The 23,322-nt window shown below is 42.6% G+C and overlaps 1 protein-coding gene across 2 annotated transcripts in view; it reads left to right on the forward strand.

Annotated features, from left to right (window-relative positions):
* Window positions 1-23,322, forward strand: part of ADK (adenosine kinase) — a 580,063-nt gene that overhangs the window by 462,191 nt on the left and 94,550 nt on the right. For both annotated transcript variants that reach the window (XM_038744078.1, XM_038744079.1), the window contains exon 8: window positions 22,181-22,216. In XM_038744078.1, coding sequence (XP_038600006.1) covers window positions 22,181-22,216 — 36 coding nt within the window. The remainder of the gene's footprint in view (window positions 1-22,180; window positions 22,217-23,322) is intronic.

A 23,322-nucleotide genomic window follows, 5' to 3' on the forward strand; every position in this document is an offset into this window, starting at 1 on the left:
ACCAGGGACTGCCACACACATCATTCATTCATTCAATCGTATTTATTGAGCACTTACTGTGTGCAGAGCACTGTACTAAGCTCTTGGGAAGTACAAGTTGGCAACATCTAGAGACGGTCCCTACCCAACAATGGGCTCACAGTCTAGAAGGGGGAGACAGACAACAAAACAAAACATGCGGACAGGTGAAGTTCTAATGAACTCCAGAGAAGAGGACATATTTTCCTGCCACAAGAAGCAGAAAGAATAGTTCTCTGGCCTTCCCTTGTAAGCGAGAAACTGAGACTTGTAAACCTTGGCTGCCTTTAGTTTATGCCTTTTGTCCCAGAAAAATATGTGTTAAGTTAAAATGCAGCCAGGGAAAGTCTCTAACCCCAATCCATCTGAATTCCATCTCATTCTGGTAACTGGAACAGGGAAAGGTTTGAAAATACATAGCTATTTTGAGGTTTTGAGATAATGCAGTATTATTTACCCATAGATGAAACTAGATATTATTTCCCTCAGATTTCAGTTTACCCTGCTACACGTTGAGGTTTGGAGAATCTGATGGGCCACATCGCGCCAAACCTGCCAGCTTCAGTTTGAGGGAGGTTGATTGGCCGCCCTTCCTCCTGAAAATGAACCCCAAGGAAAAATCTCTCCATTCACTTTGAATAGAATATGAGTTGTTCAGTAGAGAAAACAGTAAACTAAACCAGGACCAGGGCAAGATTGGGAACTGTACATTGAAGTAGTTTAAGTACACTGTACATTTTAGTATTTAAGTAATTTAATGAAGCAGATAAAAGTCATCCATTCAGTCAGTTGTATTTATTGAGTGCTTACTGTGTGCAGAGCACTGTACTAAGCACTTGGAAAGTACAGTTCAGCAATAGAGAGACAATCCCTGCTGCCCACACCAGGCTTACAGTCTAGAAGGGGAGAGCCAGACATCAAAACAAGTAAACAGGCATCAAAATAAATAAAAAGAATTATAGATACATACACATCAAAACAAGTAAGCAGTCATCAATATAAATAAATACAATTATAGACATACACATATATACCTAAGTGCCGTGGAGCAGAGAGAGGGGGGAAGAGCAAAGGGAGCGAGTTGAGGTGATGCGGAAAAGGGGGACCTGAGGAAAAGAGAGGCTTAGTCTGGGAAGGCCTCTTGGAGGAGGTGAGCCTTCAGTAAGGCTTTGAAGGAGGGGGATTTAATAATAATAATAATAATAATGGCATTTATTAAGCGCTATTATGTGCAAAGCACCATTCTAAGCGCTGGGGAGGTTACAGGGAGATCAGGTTGTCCCATGGGGGCTCACAGTCTTAATCCCCATTTTACAGATGAGGGAACTGAGGCACAGAGAAGTGAAGTGACTTTCCCAAAGTCACACAGCTAATTGGCAGAGCCGGGATTCGAACCCATGACCCCTGACTCCAAAGCCCGTGCTCTTTCTACTGAGCCATGCTGCTTCTCTATGGATTTGATTTGATTTATTTATTTGGCAGATTTGAGGAGGGAGGGCATTCCAGGCCGGAGGTAGGATGCGGGCCAGGGGTCGACAGCGGGACAGGTGAGATCGAGGCACAGTGAGAAGGTTAGCAGCAGAGGAGTGGAGTGTGTGGGCTGGGCTGAAGAAGGAGAGAAGGGAGGTGAGATAAGAAGGGACAAAGTTCAGGGTTTGAGAGGGAAGATAAGGAGCTCTGTAAGTGGCAGTGGTGGCTGGAATCTCAAGGTAATATTGAAAGGTTTCAGGAGGGGCACAAATTCAGGCTTGTCTTGTCATGTCTTATAATGTCCAGTTGTTTCCGATCCATAGCGACACCATGGACACATCTCTCCAAGAATGCCCCGCTGTCCATCTGCAATTGTTGCGGTATTGTATCCATAGAGTTTTCTTGGTAAATATCCAGAAGTGCTTTACCATTGCCACCTTCCCCGCAGTAAACTCGAGCCTCCGCCCTCCTCTCTGTCCCTTGCCGCTGCTGCCCAGCGTGGGTGAGTTTTGACTTGTAGCAGATTCCCTTCCACTCTCTAGCCACTGCCCAAGATATGAATGAAATGGGTAGGCCTCTGCTTGACTCTCCCTCCCGTACCCGAGACTGGTAGGGTACCGGAAACTCTCGAGGTGCGACCCTGAGAGGGGAACAACTTCAGAAGGAAGTAGGTAAATACATTTATTCAGTTTTGAGTAGTGGACCACTTTCCTCACCCTGCTGTTCCTTCCCGGAAAGAAAGTAGTTACGTTCATCTGTTGGGGTCACTTTGTTTCACTGTGCCAGTAATGGGGAGTGAGGTTTAGCTCCATATTCTCCTGCTTCAATGCATCTTTTCCCACTAATCCCAGTTGCTGTCGCCCCCTGATTGTGACACTTCTAGAAGATTAATTTCTGTGATGGTGCTACATCAAGGCATGCGTTAAGTCTAACCTGAGCTCCCCCTTCCACTTTCCCACTCTCCCCCAGAGTCTTTCTATAGATCTATATACTTTATCACCCTGCCAGGATGCATCTGATTCTGAGCCAGGCCTGACCTTAACCCACCCACCCTAGGACTTCCCTCAGACAAAATGCTTCAAAGAAAACTGTAAACCAAGGTTCCCCGCTTTCCATTCGGCTTTTAGAGCATTCCCCAGCTCAGTTTTAGAGTTTCTTAGAAGTCTAGGCTTTACACTATTGCAGGTCTGTGAGAGGTGGGGGTGGAGCGTGCTCTTCAAATTGGAAGATGTGGACATTTTATTAGTGTGTGCCAACATGGCCAAAAGAACCAAGGTATGACTGACAGTCTCATCCACCAAGCTCTGCTTGTCAAAACGCCCATCAGCTGCTCAGTTTTCAGAAATAAACTGACCAGTCTCTTGCCATCTAATCCAGGCTTCTAGCAAAGTTGAAAAATTTGAGATTAGAATTGGTCAAATCTGGTGCGTGGAATTTGAGGATTATGCTTAATGGACCAGTTGTACTTTGGAAAGACACCAGCTTTGAATCAAAAAAGAAAACAAATGTGTATTTTCAGTGGAAAGTCGTACTTTTGATGCCCTAACTGCCATATACATTCTAAACATTGATCTTGTTAGCAGGTCACATTTAAGGACAAGAATAAGGTTGGTTTCCAAGTGCAATGTTTATGTATCTAGTTAGGATTTAGGAGTCGCAAGGACCCTGAATGTAATGTAACATCTGAGAGCCTCTGTACCATTTTGCTTCCCACAAGGTTCTGGGCTAGTTTTGCTACACATTCCGCCACATATTTCAGAGTAATCTGAAAAGCCAGACAGTACCACACCCTAGCAGTGAAGTGAGGGCTGGCACAGTGTTGTAATAACAAATAAATATATATTGATTACCAATCAATGAAAATTGTAATCAGTATAATTACCAATCAATGGAATCAATGTACCAATCAACTCAACTGAAGCTCTTAATAATTAAAATAAATCAGCTTGACTACCTACAGTTCTGTTCAGTTTCAAGTTAAAATGAGTGATGAGGGATTTAGGAGGAGAACTGTAGGAAATTTTAAGGTTCTATTTGAGAGAATACCCATTTTGATAATCTTAACGTGTGACCTTTAAAGAGGTGGAGAAAAACATCCAGTTTAATTCTACAGACTTATAAACCAGGTTATTTTCAGGTTTGTGCCACTTATTTCTATTCGATTCAAAATCCTTAGGAACCTGGGATGACTTTTTACGGCCAAGTATCTGTTTTCTCGAAATCATTATGTCCCCTTTTATAGCACTTTACTCACTACCTTTCAACTCTCACATTTAGGCTACTGCCAAATCCTATTGCTTTTTCCTTGCCCAATGCCGCTTGGGTCTGCCCCTTCCTCTGTGCCCACCGTACTACAGACTCTGGTTATATGTGCAGGCTGACTATTGTATCAGCCTCCTCATTGGTGTTCCGGTTTCAAGCCTCTCCACCCTCCAATCTAGACTACATATTGCTACACAAATAGGCTTCCTCATACGTCATGCAGCCCACATCTCTCCTCTCTTCAAAACCCTCCACTGCTTCCTCTGTCTCTCCACATCAAATAAAAACTCTTCACAATTGACATCAAGGCGCTCCGCCATCTCACCTCATCTTACCCATCCTCTCTCTTCATCTGCTATTTGCCAACTCACAGTCTTTATTCTTTGTGAGCCAATCTTCTAGCTCTGTCGCTCTCTCCTCTCTCCCACCTCCATTCATTCATTCATTCAATCATTTATTGAGCACAAAACACTGTATTAAGCGCCATTCCCTCACTCATGCTCTTCTCCCCAGCCTGAAACTCCCCTCATCCCCACAGACCACATCTAAAAGCCTGCCTCCTCCAACTGCCTTCCTCCATTCATTCATTCATTCAATTGTACTTATTGAGCTCTTACTGTTTGCAGAGCACTCGATTAAGCACTTGGGAGAGCCCAATATAACACTAAACAGACTCATTCCCGACCCAAAACAAACTCACAGTCTAGAGGGGGAGACAGACATTAATATAAATAAATTACAGATATATGCACAATTGCTGTGGGGCTGGGAGGGGGAGGATGAATTAATTAATGGTCAGCATCTTAATTATGGCTTTTATTAAACACTTACTGTGAGCCAAGCAATGTGCTTAAGTACTGGTGTATGCACAAATAATAAATTTGGACATGGTCCTTGTCCAACATAATATTTACTTGAAAACCAATAAGCTAACCCATGAGCCCTTATGAACATATTTATACCCATACACATCATTTATTCATATATATATATATATAAATACATACATATATATAGTCAATAATCATTATTGTTATGGCATTTGTCAATTGCTTACTATGTGCCAAGCACTGTATTAAGTACTGGGATAGAGACAGGTTATTCAGATTGGACACAAGCCTTGTCCTGCATGGGGCTCATAGTCTTAAGTAGGAGGGAGAACAGATAGTGAATCCCCCTTCTACAGATGAGGAAACTGAAACAAAGGGATGTTAAATGACTTGTCCAAGGTCACACAGCAGGCATTGGCAGAGGTGAGATTGCCACCCAAGTTCTCTGACTCCCAAGCCAGTACTCTTTCCATTAGGCCAAGATGCTTCTCAAGGATTTATTTTGACATTCTAGTTGTAAATATTTTTATGTTGTCTTCCCCTTTAAAGTGTCTACTCCACGTGAACAAGAACCTATCACTTCTTGATTCTGCACTTCCCAAGTACTCAGCTCTACAGCTATTAAATCTTTTGCCACAGTAGAAATTCAAAATTCCAAGTACAAAATGTTCGTCATGGGAATATAGTGTTTTCAATTGAACTACAAAGCTATTTAATGTAGTTGAAATTTATAATGGCAAACACAACTTATTTTTCAAAATTCTACCTTACCTGTCTGCCCCCTCATTTGTTGCACCATTCTTTCCTTCCAATTTAACCATAAAACAATTTCTACAATACTTGGTATTTATTTTGAAATGTGAATATACTTAGCAGTGATTGATCGATATGGGTAAGACCAAAAGTTCTTATTGAGTGAAGATTTAATCTTAGTAGGATCCAATAGCCGAGTGAAGCGGGAAATTTATTAAACATAGGGTGTTGTTTTTTCTTCTGATGTCAGTGATGCACATTTTCCAGTGTCTGTAGTTTACAGTTTTTCTTGGCAGAGTATGTTTCAAATTTGTTAGGGAAAAAGACATGAATTTCATTTCCTAGAAAGAAGTTTTTCCCACTAAATAATAATATTAATCATTGTTGTATTATATGTGCTAAGTGCTGGGATGTATAAATAACTCAGTCCCTGTCCCACATGGGGCTCACCGTCTAAGAGGAAGAACAAGTATTGAATCTCCGTTTTACAGATGAGGATACTGAGGCACAGAGAAGTTAAGTGTCCTGCCGAAGATCACACAGTGGGGCACATTGGCAGAGCTGGGATTAGAACTCAGGTCTTCTGACCCCCAAGCCTGGGATCTTTCCACTAGACCACACTGCTCCTCAAAACTTTATTTTTGTAATGTAGACACCTAAGCAAGAGCAAATGATAATTTTTTTTTTACTTAACTATGTCTAAAAAATTGATCCCCGAATTAAATTTCCAATGATTTGGGGATTCGGTGGTCCTCATAATTAGTGACCAATTAGAAAGTCTTTGCCTTCCGCATAACATCCACCCATGTAACCATAATTGGCAGCGACTCGAAGTCATCATCGGTCACATGCCTTTCTCATTCATTCATTCACCCATTCAATTGTATTTATTGAGCGCTCACTGTGTGCAGAGCACTGTACTAAGTGCTTCGAAAGTACAAGTTGGCAACGTATAGAGACAGTCCCTACTCAACAACGGGCTTAAAGACAGTCTAGAAAAGTGTGGAAGCAAGTTTGTGGTTTGTTACTTACTACACTCTCCAATGAATAATTCATGGTTTGCTGTCTTGTACTCCCCAATAAGCCAAAGCAGTTGGTATGATTCTTGGTATGATGCCTTCAGGACATCTCCGTCTGGATGTCTGCCCACCACCTAAAACTCAACGTGTCCAAGACTAAACTCCTTGCCTTCCCTCCCAAACCCTGCCCTCTCCCTGACTTTCCCATCACTGTTGACGGCACTACCATCCGTCCCGTCTCACAGGCCCGCAACCTTGGTGTCATCCTCGACTCCGCTCTCTCGTTCACCCCTCACATCCAAGCCGTCACCAAAACCTGCCATTCTCAGTTCCACAACATTGCCAAGATCCGCCCTTTCCTCTCCATCCATACCACTACCCTGCTCGTTCAAGCTCTCATCCTATCCCATCTGGACTACTGTATCAGCCTCCTCTGATCTCCCATCCTCTTGTCTCTCCCCACTTCAATCCATACTTCACGCCGCTGCCCGGATTGTCTTTGTCCAAAAACGCTCTGGACATGTTACTCCCCTCCTCAAAAATCTCCAGTGATTACCAATCAACCTACACATCAGGCAGAAATTCCTCACCCTGGGCTTCAAGGCTGTCCATCACCTCGCCCCCTCCTACTTCACCTCCCTTCTCTCCTTCTCCAGCCCAGCCCGCACTCTCCGCTCCTCCGCCGCTAATCTCCTCACCATGCCCCGTTCTCATCTGTCCCGCCATCGACCCCCGGCCCACGTCATCCACCTGGGCTGGAGTGCCCTCCCTCCACACATCTGCCAAGCTAGCTCTCTTCCCCACTTCAAGGCCCTACTGAGAGCTCACCTCCTCCAGGAGGCCTTCCCAGACTGAGCCCCCTTCTTTCTCTCCCCCTCCTCCCCCTCTCCATCCCCCCATCTTACCTCCTTCCCTTCCCCACAGCACATGTATATATGTTTGTACATATTTATTACTCTATTAATTTTACTGGTACATATCTATTCTATTTATTTTATTTTGTTAATATGTTTGTTTTTGTTCTCTGTCTCCCCTTCTAGACTGTGAGCCCACTGTTGTGTAAGCACTTCATACATAGCATAGTATAATAAAGCTACACTGTAATCTCCTCCCCCCTCCATCCCTCCCGCCTTCCCCCCTTCCCTTCCCCACAGCACCTGTATATATGTATATATGCTTGTACGCATTTATTACTCTATTTATTTATTTAACTTGTACATATTTATTCTATTTATTTTATTCTGTTAATATGTTTTGTTTTGTTCTCTGTCTCCCCCTTCTAGACTGTGAGCCCACTGTTGGGTAGGGACCGTCTCTATATGTTGCCGACTTGTACTTCCCAAGCGCTTAGTACAGTGCTCTGCACAATGTAAGCGCTCAATAAATGCGATTGAATGAATGAATGTTGGGTAGGGACCGTCTCTATATGTTGCCAACTTGTACTTCCCAAGCGCTTAGTACAGTGCTGTGCACACAGTAAGTGCTCAATAAATATGATTGATTGATTGATTGAATACCAGTAAGAATAATAATTGCAGTATTTGTTAAGCCGTGCCAAGCGCCATATTACACACTGGGGTCCGTACCAGAAAGTCACTTCCAACGCAGTCCCTGGCCCAAATGGGTGGCAATTTACGATGTCATGCCCGCTCCTGAGAAAGGTCAATCCAACCTCTGGCTCCAAGCTACTTGCTACACCTGGAATGGAGAGCCAGTGGAGGAACAGGGCACTAGCTTTGTGCTGGGGTGGCATGGCACTGGAGGACTGCTTTACCCGAACTGGCAGTGGCCTTTTCCTCAGACCCTGCCCACTTCCTCCATCCCGGCCATTCACCGTGGAGTTGTGTTCCCTTGGAATATGTTACCCATTTCTTTGTGAGGATCATTTTTGAATCTATGCCCATTTCCTTCTAACCCCAATGTTTGTTTTCTCTTTGGTTATCTCCTCCATCGTAGCGTAACCTTCAGGAAGGTACTCTAATATTTTCCTTATACATCTCCCCATGCCTGATACAATACTTTGCCCATTGTAGATGTTCCGTTAATGTTACCGATGATGAAGGGGAAAAAATAACATGGTTTAGAGTTTGTATATGTGTGTGTAATCTTTAATATCGTGGACACTAGTGGGCACTGTTTGGTGTGATGAGATTCAGTTGAACGTGTCTTTTCATTTATTTACTATGAAAATAATATAGCCTAATGGAAATGGATCAATGAATGGTATTTATTGAGCACTTACTATGGATAGAGCACTGTACTATCAGTGGTCTCATTGAGAAGCAGCATGGCTCAGTGGAAAGAGCCAGGGCTTTGGAGTCAGAGGTCATGGGTTCAAATCCCGGCTCCGCCACTCAGCTGTGTGACTTTGGGCAAGTCACTTCACTTCTGTGTGCCCCAGTTACCTCATCTGTAAAATGGGGCTTAAGACTGTGAGCCCCCCATGGGACAACCTGATCCCCTTGTAAACTATCCAGCGCTTAGAACAGTGCTTTGAACATAATAAGCGCTTAATAAATGCCCTTATTATTATTACTAAGTACTTGGGAGAGTTCAAGGCAACAGAATTAGCAGAAACGTTCCCTGCCTATAATGAGCTTACAGTCTAGAAGGAGGAGCCAAGTCCTGGGTTCTAATTCCAGCTGTGCCTCTAGCCTGCTGTGTGACCTTGAATATGTCACTTGCCTTCCCTATGCTTTAGTTTCCCCATCTGGAAAATGGAAGTTCAGTACCTGTTCTCTCTTCTACTTTGACTGTGAGCCCCATATGGGACAGGCATTGTGTCCAACCCAATAAACGTGTCTCCACACAAGTGCTTTGTACATACAAATCTTGGCACATAGTAAGCATTTAACAAATATTGTAGTTATTGTTATAATTAGTTCTGTTATAAATTCTTAATACAATATTTTTAGAACATTAATCTCCAGAAAGTTTAGAACAGTGCATCACTGATGGTTAAAATGCTGATTAAATTGGATGTCTACAAGATTAAATAGGAACCTTTTGTGATTTGAACTGTTAGTAACATGTTGAATTTTCATGTTTCAGGTTTATTTGTTTTCTACTTTATTTCATCTTTGCAGACTGTTACTAAAACTGTCCGATGGAAACTTTAAGGTGTAGAGGAGAGCGCATTCATTCATTCATTCATTCAATCAGTCTTGTTTATTGAACGCTTACTGTGTGCAGAGCACTGTACTAAGTGCTTAGGAAAGTATAATACAATGAACACCTTCTCTGCCCTCAACAAGTTTACAGTCTAGAAGGGGGAGACAGATACCAATACAAATAAATAAATTACAGTTGTGTCCATTAGCACTTTGGGGCTGGGAGGGGGGAAGAACAAATGAAGCAAGTCAGGGTGATGCAGAAGGGAGAGGTAGAAGAGGATGTGGGGAGGAGATGGGCCTTCAATAAGGCTTTGAAGTGGGGGAGAGTAATGGTCTGTTAGATTTGAGGAGGGAGGGTGTTCCTGGTCTGAGTCAGGAGTTGGGCCGGGGTCAGCATTGAGACAGGCTAGACTGAGGCACAGTGAGAAGGTTTAGCACTAGAGAAGGTGATGTGTGCAGGCTGGGTTGTAGAAGGAGAGTAGTGAGGTGAGGGAGGGTGGGGATAAGGTGATGGAGTGCTTTAAAGCCAATGGTGAGGAGCTTTTTTTTGATACGGAGGTGGATGGGCAACCACTGGAGTTTTATGAGGAGTGGGGTGACATGTCCAGAATGTTTTTGTAGAAAAATGATCTGGGCAGCAGAGTGAAGTATGGACTGGAGTGGAGAGAGAGAGGAGGCTGGGAGGTCAGCAAGGAGGCTCACCTCCTCCAGGAGGCCTTCCTAGACTGAGCCCCTTCCTTCCTCTCCCCCTTGTCCCCCTCTCCATCCCCCCATCTTACCTCCTTCCCTTCCCCACAGCACCTGTATATATGTATATATGGTTGTACATATTTATTACTCTATTTATTTATTTATTTATTTATTTTACTTGTACATTTCTATCCTATTTATTTAATTCTGTTGGTATGTTTGGTTCTGTTCTCTGTCTCCCCCTTTTAGACTGTGAGCCCACTGTTGGGTAGGGACTGTCTCTATGTGTTGCCAATTTGTACTTCCCAAGCGCTTAGTACAGTGCTCTGCACGTAGTAAGCGCTCAATAAATACGATTGACTGATTGATTGATGCAGTAATCCAGGTGGGATAGGATGAGTGATTTTATTATTATTATTATTATTAATAATAATAATGTTGGTATTTGTTAAGCACTTACTATTTGCCAAGCACTGTTCTAAGTGCAGGGGGGATACAGGGTAATCAAGGTTGTCCCACGTGGGCCTCACAGTCTTAGTCCCCATTGTACATATGAGGGAACTGAGGCACAGAGAAGTTAAGTGACTTCCCCAAAGTCACACAACTGACAGGTGGCAGAGCCTGGACCTCTGACTCCCAAGCCTGTGCTCTTTCCACTGAGCCACGCTGCTTCTTTGGATGGAGAGGAAAGGGCAGGTTTTAACGAAGTTGGGAAGGTGGGACCCACCGGATTTAGTGATGGATTGAAAATATGGGTTGAATGACAGAGAGGCGGCAAAGATAATGCCAAGGTTACGGGCTTGTGAGATAGGAAGGGTGTTGGTGCCATCCCCAGTGATGGGAAAGTCGGGGGGAAGACAGGGTTTGGGCGGGAAGATAAGGAGTTCACTATTGGACATGTTAAACCAGAGGTGACAGGAGGACATCCAAGTAGAGATGTCTTGAAGGCAAGAGGAAATGTGATCACATGAGTTTTCAGTTTCTTAGAAAGACTCTGTCTTGGTCTTTCATCTAAAACTCAGTTTTAGAGGTGAACAAATGAATAAAGAGATGAATAAACCCATCAACCTTGAACATCAGGGTGAACCTAGAATGCCAGGGAATGAAAGCATTAAAAATGTAATACTTAGCCAACTAAGATCGCCTTTTATAATAATGATAATAATGATGGTATTTGTTAAGTGCTTACTATGTGCCAAGCACTATTCTAAGTGCTGGGGTAGATACATGATAATCAGGTTGTCCCACATGGGGCTCACAGTTTTAATCCCCATTTTACAGATGAGGTAACTGAGACACAGAGAAGTTAAGTGAATTGCCCAAGATCACTCAGCCGATAAGTGGCGGAGCCAGGATTAGAACTCATGACCTCTGACTCCCAAGCCTGTGCTCTTTCCACTGAGCCACGCTGCTTCTCTCACTGGTTTTATACTTTGACTACATTAGCTTTTCTACTTTAGGGCCACTGAAGCAGCCATTGTCTTTCCTTGAATCTCATGGAATGAATTTTTCACCCTGTAAATAATGACCTTCTCATGAACATGCTCTCTTTTATGAGAAGCAGCATAGCCTAGTGGCAAGAACACGGGCTTGGGAGTCAGAGGTCGTGGGTTCTAATCCTGGCTCCCCCACTTGTCAGCTGTGTGACTTTGGCCAAGTCACTTCACTTCTCTGGGCCTCAGTTACCTCATCCGTAAAATGGAAATTAAGACTGTGAGCCCCACTTGGGCCAACCTGATTACCTCGTATCCCCCCAGCGCTTAGAACAGTGCTTGGCACATAGTAAGCACTTAACAAATACCATCATCATCATTTCATTCCTCTTGGTTGCATGTTCTTTGTATTTTAAGTTTGTGTAGACCCTTAAATCAGGGTCTCTGCTATGTTATGTGCAGGGATTAGTGTGTTGTTTGTACTCAGTATTGGTCCTCTGTCATAAAGGATATGAGCAGTCCAACTAGGAAGCTTTAGACATATATGACAACCAGATTCTGGCAAGAAGTCATTCCTGACTCAGGGAGGTCTTGCTCCTAGGTTAAAGAACAGGTGAAATTCTGAGTTTCAAGTGCAGTTTGAGTCCTTCAGCCCTGCTCATTGAGAAGACCACCTCGAGTTCTTAATCTCTAGAATGAGGAAGATCTAATGATACCCTGCTTTCAATCGATGTGTCTTATTGACTTTTTTAAGCAAAAAGAACATTAGGTCTCCTTCCTCTCCTCTCCTTCCCCTCCCCACAGCACCTGTATATATGTATATATGTACGTAGACTGGGAGCCCACTGTTGGGTAGGGACCGTCTCTATATGTTGCCAACTTGTACTTCCCAAGCGCTTAGTACAGTGCTGTGCACACAGTAAGCGCTCAATAAATACGATTGAATGAATAAATGAATTTATTACTCTATTTGTATATATGTACGTAGACTGTGAGCCCACTGTTGGGTAGGGACCGTCTCTATATGTTGCCAACTTGGACTTCCCAAGCGCTTAGTACAGTGCTCTGCACACAGTAAGCGCTCAATAAATACGATTGAATGAATAAATGAATTTATTACTCTATTTGTATATATGTACGTAGACTGGGAGCCCACTGTTGGGTAGGGACCGTCTCTATATGTTGCCAACTTGTACTTCCCAAGCGCTTAGTACAGTGCTCTGCACACAGTAAGCACTCAATAAATACGATTGAATGAATGAATTAGCATTTATTCATTTAATTTTTCATACGACCTGCTTTTCTCTGACTGTTTTAGAACGCTATATGACTGTTGACTGTTCCTTTAATAGATGGCATTGCTATTGCCCAGTTACCTGGTGAAAAGATCTGGGCATGGCTGCCCTTGACAGTGGGTATCCTGCCATCAACCCTTTATCCACAATCTCCTTTGGGCCTGGAAATCCCTCCCCGTACGTATCCAGTTAGTCCACCACTCACCCCAACGGCTATAGAAATAACATAGCGTGATGGAATTCAGTCAATCAGTGGTATTTATTGAGCATCTTCTCCAGGAGGCCTTCCCCGACTAAGTTCTTTATTTCCTCCATCCAACCTCCACTCTACATCAACTATGAAAATGGTTGCGTTACCCTTGAGCACGCAGATACTCCTCCAGATCCCACAATACTTATGTAAATATTTTGTTATGCTGTTATTTCCCCTATCCTTAATCTACTTCAATGTCTGTCTTCCCCCTGCTAGCTGTAAGCTGTTTGTTTGCAGGGATCGTATCTGTTAACTCTGTTGTATTAATAATTATGGTACTTGTTAAGCACTTACTGTGTGCCAAGCCCTGTTCTAAGTGCTGGGGTAGACACAGCATTATCCTACTTGGGGCTCACAGTCTAAGTAGGAGGAGTAGGATTTAATCCCCATTTTGCAGATGAGGTAACTGAGGCACAGAGAAGTTAATTGACTTGCCAAGGTCACGCAGCAGACATGTAGCAGAGCCAGGATGAGAACCCAGGTCCTCAGACTCCAAGACCTGTGCTCTTTCCACAGGCTGACACGGCTACTCATGTGAAATTGTACATTCCCACATGCTTAGTATAGTGCTTAGCAAGGTGCTCTGCATGTAGTAAGCACTTAATAAATGTGATTGATTGATCAATTGATAAAAAGGTACAGGACAATTTAGTCATTTTGTCAGGTGTGAGTGTTTCAGGGAGGCGGGAATGGGGTGCCCTTCTTTATGGGTAGATTTTGTTCAGGTATAAACCGAGACAGAGAAGCAGTAAGTGGAAACTGGGAATGATAATGAATGCTGTTTCATAATCTAGACTAATAATAATAATAATGGTATTTGTTAAGCGCTTACTATGTGCAAAGCACTGTTCTAAGCGCTGGGGAGTTTACTAGGTGATCAGGTTGTCCCATGGGGGGCTCACAGTTTTAATCCCCATTTTACAGATGAGGTAACTGAGGCACAGAGAAGGTAAGTGACTTGCCCAAATATTGGGTTCAGAGAATTCAGAAGATTCCATGTAGCAGCCAGAAGTGAAGAAGCATTTATATTTTTCCAGCCATGGTGAAACTCAGGTCAACAGTGCAGTTCAGCTTTCTCAGGCATCTAATCCCTGTAGATTGTTAGCCGTCATATATTTGATCCTCTTTTCCTTTAGATGTCGTCAGTTTGTTATAATGAATGTAGTTCTTTTACTTGTTCTACGCTTCATTGAAATAAAAAGGTCAAAGCAAAGCAAAGCACCTGAAGCTAGGGCCTGTCTTACCATGACCAATCAATCTATTCATCCATGGTATTTGTAGAATACCTAATATATGCAAAACACTGTACTAAACACTTAGGGAAATATAATAGAATTAGATTACATGATCCTCAAGGAGTTTACAGTCCAGCAGGGAAAACAGAAACTAAAATAAATTACGGATGGGAGGAATTAATGGAGTATATAAGCTATATGCATAAATGCAGGTTATGAAAACTTAGGTGGAAAAAAGAGTGCTGAAGTGGCAGTTGTAGGGATATATCCTGGGGAGAATAGAAAGCTTTTAAGACAGTCATCCAGAGACTAGAACATTTCCTGCTATGTATCACTGGACTTCTCTGGAAGATGATTCATGTTGTTCTCTAGTTACATAGTCAGTGACCTTCTGGGACTTAAAGATCATCATCATCATCAATCGTATTTATTGAGCGCTTACAGAGCACTGTACTAAGCACTTGGGAAGTACAAGCTGGCAACACATAGAGACAGTCCCTACCCAACAGTGGGCTCACAGTCTAGAAGGGGGAGACAAATACGATTGAATGAATTTTGAGCCCACGCTCCTATTTTCCCTCACAAGTTGACATAACCTTATACACAGCAATCAATCGATAGAAGTTATCGAGCCCTTACTGTGTGCAGAGCGCTGTGCTAAACGCTTGGGGGAGTAAAATACACCAGAGTTATAACAGGCACGTTTCCTGCCCAGCAAGCTTACCATCTAAAGGGGAAAGGGTGCAGAGAAGCAGAAGCAGCATGGCCTGGCGACAAGAGCTTGAGCTTTGGAGTCAGAGGACCTGGGTTCTAATCCCGGCTCCACGCTTGTCTGCTGTGTGACCTTTGGCAAGTCATTTAACTTCTCTGTGCCTCAGTTACCTCATCTGTAAAATGGGGGTTAAGACCGTGAGCCCCACGTGGGACAACCTGATTACCTTGTATCTACCCCAGCACTTAGAACAATGCTTGGCATATAGTAAGCGCTTAACAAATACCATAATTATCATCATTATTATTAGAGCTATAGAAAATATCCTTTGACAGGAGCTTCTTCTGTCAAAGAAATCCAGGACCCCCAGTCAAAATGTCTACACTTATCCTGACTACGTTGAGGAAATGCTTTTGATGGGGTTACTTTCTTTGCCTTTTGTTTTGTTTTGTTTTGTTTTGCTTTTTTTTAAAACAGGTAAAATTTTGGTCCAAATTTTGTCAGTACATTTTTCGAAGAACCAGTTTCTCTTTTGATTTCTCTTTCTTCCTACCCGGTTGCATCCACAGAGCATGCTTAGGGTGAACTTCTAGACTGTGAGCCCATTGTTGGGTAGGGACCGTCTCTATATGTTGCCAACTTGTACTTCCCAAGCACTTAGTATAGTGCTCTGCACACAGGAAGCGCTCAATAAATGCGATTGAATGAATGAACTTGCTTCCTAGAGAAACACTTTATTTACAAATTAATTGGTTGTAGATCCAGCCTCATTTTCAGCCACTGAATGACCGTTTGATAATTCTATTTGGCATCCATCACACAGGAAATGGATCTTGATAAAAGTCAGGAGACAGGCTGTGAACCCTGAAAAAATCTTTGTTGCAAACCTCAAAAAGCCTTAACGCAATGGGGGGGGTGGGAGTGAGGGGTGAGGTGAAAAAGAATTTGCTGAGTTCATTTCATACTTGTAGATTTGCTTTAGTCCTTGCTTGATTTGCATTTACCTCTCCTGAGAATCCTGTTTTGCAAAATTTATAATATTCTTCTGTTTGTCTTTGGATAAATGAAAACGAACCAGTAATTTAGAATGGTAGAATAGGAAATTCAGCATATAACAACAGTGTTGGCAGGAAGAGAAATAGTCAGTGTCTTTCTTTGTATTATGATGTGTGGAATTCAGAGAAATAACAATAGGTAGCTCTTTAGCCATCAAAAGTTTCCAGAATGACTCAGACATATAGCACTACTACAGCTGTTATAGAAATGGTTAGCACATTGATTTTGATTCAGTTGTACATACTGACTCATAATTATGATTCTGGCACTAGCCACTCTCCTGTTAAGCTGCTATTTTAAGGTAGGAAACAATATTGCGGGTTAAAACCGAAATTAATGCAGGAAATGAGCCCAGCCTGAAATATGAGCCTTTACTCATTAATAAATCTTCTGTTGAGATTAATAACTCTACTCCATAGCACAAAGAGTTAAGATCAGTCACTGATACTTAGATCAAATATTTATTGATCATTTTAAATCCCCCCCGTTCTGAAATCAGAGTTAAATATGGGAAGTAGTGTGATTTAGCAGAAAGAGGGAGGGTCTGGAAATCAGAGAACGCTATCAGGTTGGACCCTGCCCTGTCCCACATTGGGCTTATAGTTTAGGTAGAAGGGCGTAGAATTTTAACCCTCATTGTACAAATGAGGAAACTGAGTCCCAGAGAAGTTAAGTGACTTGCCCAAGGTCCAGTGCAGGGATTAGACCTTCCCACTAGGCCATCCTGCTTCTAGACTGTGAGCCCGTTGTGGGCAGGAATTGTCTTATTTGTTGCTGAATTGTACTTTCCAAACAGTACAGTGCTCTGCACACAGTAAGTGTTCAATAAATACGATTGAATGAATGAATATAGTAAGTGCTTAATAAATACCATCACTATTAAATTCTAGTCATGTCATATACTAGAAGTAACCCTCCAGGAGAAGGGATCCATTTAGCATATTTTCCCTGAAGAAGGCTTTGTCCCCATGCTGGTCTATATAATCCCTGAAACTAGAGACCAAGGGTGGACTGTTGGATTCCCAGGAACCTCTTATTTCAAGACATCTTCATCCCACCCTAAGACCTGGAATTCAGCAAATATCCATTGACAGACAGAACAGGTTTGCCCATTCCATTGCCTATGAACTCTGCAATTTGAAACTATGGTACTTGTTAAATTTCATGTGAAAATATTTTAGGCATCATCCTGTTTGTGTGCTTTGATGATAGATATGCCTGCTTCATGGTTACATTACTGAGATTCCTTTGAAATTCCAAATGTTACCAATTTTTGCCATGGCAAGGTAACCCAAATTGAGAAGTGGAATATTATATTGCACAAAAAAAAGACCACAATCTGTAATCTCATTTTCCTTTTAACAGGATTACCCCTGCATCCTTAATTCATTTCCTAGTATGATGAAAGTACGTACTTTATTGCAACATTAATTCCATTAATTATTTGCTTAGGGTACTTAATTCTTTCCATACAAAGTCCTGTAGTTTGTTTTGAAAATCTAGAATTGGCTATATTGGCAGCGCAAAGTATTTATTGAATTGGTCATCGCTAGTTTCATTTTATTAGTCAAAATACAGCTTTATTCCTGTTGATTATAATATTTGTATATATTTAGCACTCCTTCTGTGCCAAGCTTTGGCACAGAAGCTCCCCCTTCTAGGCTGTGAGCCCGTTGTTGGGTAAGGACTGTCTCTATATGTTGCCAACTTGTACTTCCCAAGCGCTTAGTACAGTGCTCTGCACACAGTAAGGGCTCAATAAATATGATTGAATGAATGAATGAAAACTTTGGGCTCAACCCAAGGGTAGAAAGAAAATGGTGATCACAGCCCCTGTCCCACATATGTCTCATAGTCCAAGAGGGCCAAGTGCTCACTGTGGCCTGGGAAGTTGTCTGCCGTAATGTGCTATACTTTCCCAAGTGCTTGGTCCAGTGCCCTGCACGTAGTAAGCTCTCAGTAAATATGATTGTTAGATTGGTAGAGAACAGACATTTTATCTCCATTTTACAGATGAGGAAATGAGGCAAGGAGAAGTTAAGTGACTTGGCCAAGGTCACACAGCAGATAAGTGGAAGAGCTGGGACCAAGACCTTTGCACTAGGCCATGCTGCCTCTCCTTTTACCTAGAAACCCATACATTATTTTCCCAAGATAAACAAAAATAGACCTCCTAGGATAACAGTCCTCTAGACTGGAAGCTCGTGGTGGGCGGGAAATGTGTCTGCCCACTCTGTTGCATGGTACTCTCCCAAGCACTATTAAGTGTATTAACATCGCCCTGCATACGGTCCCATCTCATGCTTTCGAGTCGTTTCTGACCCATAGCGACTCCATGGACACATCTCAGCCCTCAGTAAATGCCAGCAATGATATAACACTTTCTGGTGTATGAGAAGATATAGTTACCGATTAATTAAACATTTTCCTTGTTATGCAAAGCCTGTCCAGACTCAGAGTTCATGACAGGCATTCTTTCATTTTGAAATTGTAAAAATAGGTTTGGGTTAATACTGTTCAGTGCAAACTTTGAGACTCAAGTTTCATCTAGATTGAGGAAGCACTACTTTTGAAATAAGCACTGTGTAGGAAACAAATGAAATGTTTGAAAAAGCATAGTTTTCAGCTAGAGCTAATGCTAAAGGGATTTGACTTTTATGTATAGCTATCTCTAGGGTTTAATCTCCCCTTTCCTGTGTAAATGTTCATGCTGTGCCAACAGAGAGGGTGTGTACTTTTGGGTAACGGTATGCTAGTTACATCAAACGATATTTTTATACAGAATATCTTGCAGTTTTTACCTATACATTTTCACAAGTTGATAAGCTTTCTTTTTGCTCCCGTGTTGGATATTCTGCTAATGAGTTTGAGTCGTTGAGACACCGATGCCATTTTGAGGCAGCAAACATACTGTGGAGTGGAGTGAAAAATGACATGGTTTCGATCAGGTGCTTCTGCAGGGATTGCGAGAGCTTGTGGTGGGAGGGGATGCGGGGAAAAATGTTGAGGGGAAGGGTCACATGATGGCACTGTCAGGAAGCCCCCACTTCTCCCGGGACTCCAGTTTCTGTGCCATTTGGCCTTCATCCCTCACCACTAACAAGAATAATAATAACGATGATGGCATTTGTTAAGTGCTTGCAGTACTAAGTGTACTAAGGCACTGTACTAAGCGCTGAGGTGGACAGAAACAAATCGGGTTGGACACAGTTCCTGTCCCACGTGGGGCTCGCAGTCTCAATCCCCATTTTCCAGATGAGGTAACTGAGGCCCAGAGAAGTAAAGTGACTTGCCCAAGGTCACACAACAGACAAGTGGAGAAGCCGGGATTAGAACCCATGACCTTCTGACTCCCAGGCCATGGGTCAGAGACCGGACGGCCATTTCCCTCTCCGGAATTGACCATTTTATTTCCAGCAGTCATGTCTGGGTTGGGAGTGATTTGTTTATGGTGAAAGGGACATGGGGAAACCATCATTAATTGTAAACAAAGTGAAACTATTCAACCCGAGGCAACGCACGGGGAGTTCAGAAACTGATGACAGACCCTGAGAATCATGATCAGAGTGAGAGGTATCAAAGTGGAAAGGAGTATGAACGTGAAATCCAATCTCCTCCGAAATTCTTTGGGTTGGCTGCTGTCGCAGGCCACGCATGAATGAAAGTGCAGCACTCTCAGGGGAGCAGTAAAGCCTCTGTGTCGGTTGTTTATTTCCTTAATCTCTCCTCCTCTGTGATGCCTGATGTCAGCTTTAAAATGGAAAGCTTGTAAATATAATGATTATCACACGGATAATCACCTGTGTTAGGCAATACAGTAGATCCCAGTCCTAGCCATGGCCATTCTTCCCATCTGAGCCACTCCGAGGTTAGATTTTTAGGCTGACTACTTTATTAGATATGGGAAACTCAGTGTGAGGTGCCCCCAGGGCAGCACAGATGGGCACTGCTTGTTTCCTTCTCTCTTTCTCGCTCGCTGTGCAGAGACACTGCAGCACGCACTCTTCATTTTTGTCTGCCTGATTCACTTGGAATGGCCCCCGGTGTTTGGAACCTGCCTCCCGTTTCTGTCCAAAGCTAAAGCCCAAATGACATGCTCTAAATCTGGGGTTTAGGTTTTATTGTTCGCTGCACTATGATAACTTAAGGATTATTGTTCTGCCTAAAATTATTTCTAAGGCAAATTGTGTGCGTGCGTGCGTGCATGTGTGTGTGTGTGTGTGTGTGTGTGTGTGTGTGTGTCTGATGGCTTTACTGAGAGGGAAAAATAAATGTTGTTGCTCCATTAAGCCTTCGAACACCTTGAGATCAGAGGTCAGCTGTGGGAAAGTCTACAGTGACATGAGCCAGTTACCATCTCTAATGGAGTGAAGTGGGCGCCAGACCAAGATAAAAAGAAGGTGGGAGGGGGCCGGGAGGGAGGAAATCTGAAGATAAGATCTTTTAAAGCCACAGAACAAGTGCGCAGCCATTCCGGTGACAGAGCAAGGCTTCAAACCTCCCGAGTTTTGTGAGGGTGTGTGCAGCTCTCGAAAATCAGCTTGACTTTCTTCCTCAAAGGAAAATATAAATGCTGTTTCTTGGAATACACTGACCTTGCAGATGTAAAAATGTATTGAGATGTCGTTTCCCTGCCAAACCATGACTTAATGGTTTAACCTGGAGGCAAATGCCTTGCTGTTTTAGGACAGTAATGCCATATGATATAGATCATCCTAATTTCTTCCTCATTTGTGTGACTGAAACCACCATTTTAAATAGGAATCTGATGACAATATGAGATTTTAATTTCATTAAGCACCTGGCTTCCAATACTCTCCTTTTAGTACTGAATTTCAGTCCCAAGAAAGTGTTCCCTGCTTGTGATGGAGTTCCAGTGGAGGCCTTTCAGGGCGTCTTTTTCATGACAATGAGCTTGGCTAATCACATGCCAGTCTGGGAAAACACTGCATTGATATCTCTTGAACCTTACACTCCTCCTTGTCAGCCCAGCCAACAAATGTCACTGGCTGTGTGATGTACAAGAAGGAATTCTATTGTAAGTAATTGTCTAAGTGGCTAACCTTGCCCGCAACCCAATTGTCCAGGCTGTGATTCAGTTGTTGTTGTTTTTTGTCCCCATCAGCTAAAGCCAACTTGGTCAGTCTCATGTTTCTTTAGTAAGCGGCTGGAGAAGTTGGGCTTTTGAGCTCATCACCTTCAATGTACATTTTATGTTTTCCACAGTCTCAAAGTCATGAAAAAAATTCCATTCGATAGTATTTCATTTGGCGATGCGCAACACCCAAAATGTAGAGAGTACCCAGAGTTGTGCTGAGAGGCACTTGACTGTATTTACTCCCTTACATGGTTGGGTATAGCAGTTGTTTTAGTTGAGTTGGATCAGCTCACTAGTCAGGCTCAAATCCCAACCTTCTATTAATATCTCTTGGCAGAGATAATTTGAAGGAATGCAAGTTAAGATGTAAGGACTCTTGACAGTTGTCTGCTGCAGTATTTTTTCACGTTAAAGAGGGAACCAGATTGAAATGTAAAATGCTACCATTTTCTATGGGTCCTGAATTAAGAACCATAAGATTTATTCTGTAGTAAAAGGCAAAATGGCATAAGTAATACCATTTTATTACCCAGAAAATCTTGATTTTGGAGGGGTTGGTGCAGTGGGTAAGTTTTTAACTTTAGTTCACCTGAGGTTACATGACTAACCAAGATGGTGAAAATTAAATTTAACCGTCAGTTGGGTGCTTGGGTTTGAAACGGTTGTCTTTAGTCGTTAAGGTCAGATCACCCAAACTCACCCTGCCAGTTGGAGTGAAAACACTAACTGCATCCTCCTCATTTGAACTTGTGAAGTATGTTGACATTATGCTGCTTTTTTACCAGGGAGAAAAAGGAGCCCTTTTAGTGCAAGAATCAAAATTGAACTCTATGGGTATATCGAGATAATTGTGTAAAAAGAAGACTGCCTGAATGAGCTTCAAAATGGGTTATTTCTTCATTATCTAGCACTTTATAATTAACTGTTCTTTTTTTTATTTCAGGAAGCTGCCACTTTTGCTAGAGAGCAAGGCTTTGAGGTGAGTTAACCCACAATTGCACACTAAACAGATCCTAAAGGTTTTTTCTTGCTGATAATGAAGTTCTTTTGGACAGTGATTGATGTGCTATTATACTCTCCGAGCCTCGCAGCGGTTGCTATGGAAACCTGGCAGTCGTCATGGTTTCTTTGTTCTGCCAGCTCAGTGTTATGACGCACTCTGCTAGGTCTGCACCCAACATCGCCTACAGATGTTATTTATTGAATTTTGAAAAGCCTCTTGGGAAGCCAAGAGGTTGGGCATGGTTTCAAGCTGCCTCTGCAGATATGGGGCCTGTCAGTTTGTTCAGTTAAAAAGCTACCTCATTAGCTGCATTACACTCCATAAGGATTTGCTGCTAAAGCAGTGGTGAAGCAAGACTAAATAGTGAAATATAATACCGTTTAAATAACTTCAGCCCTGCCACATGCGGATTATCATCAGGCAAACGAATTTTAAAAAGGTTGTATTTAAAGTTGTTAGGAACTGATTAATTTAAACCTTGCGTATACAAATTGCCGGTTTGTGGGGGTTTTATGTGCAGTTGCGAATACCCACAAGTTGGTGTTTTTCATATCTTTGCTTAAAATGGGATTTTATTCGGACCGTAAATTTCCCAAATAGGCACTCGTGTTTCATGGTGAAGTACAGATCGTGATTCTGCGTTCCTGACAGCATTGTTATCTTTATCATGTCTTTTAATGGCTAAGCTCTCCATGTTGATGGATTCCTTCAAAAGCTGTCATGACCACAACCAAAGTTATTAGCCATAGGCTCTAGTCCCAGAACGGGATGTTGGAAATCTCTGCCGCTAATCTAAACCAATTTAACCGAGTGAATGAACCTATCCTTGGGTTTATAGGTCTTGTCTTTCAGATTTAGTGGGTGGGGACCGCCGTTGGCTATGATTCCAGAACAAACAGTGTTTGCTACAGTTAGATGCAGGGGTGCCGTGATAGGTATGATGCCTTTACACGCTGCTGTTGTTCAGAATGTGAAGTGATAATGAATCCAGCCCTATCTAAATGAAAAGGGCCAGCAGTTTCTCTTGCCTGTCTTTCCATCCTCCCGTTAGCCAATTTCTGGAGAAACTGTGCAGATGGATG

The sequence above is a fragment of the Tachyglossus aculeatus genome, chromosome 3, assembly GCF_015852505.1.
Source record: "Tachyglossus aculeatus isolate mTacAcu1 chromosome 3, mTacAcu1.pri, whole genome shotgun sequence".
Taxonomy (NCBI): Eukaryota; Metazoa; Chordata; class Mammalia; order Monotremata; family Tachyglossidae; genus Tachyglossus; species Tachyglossus aculeatus.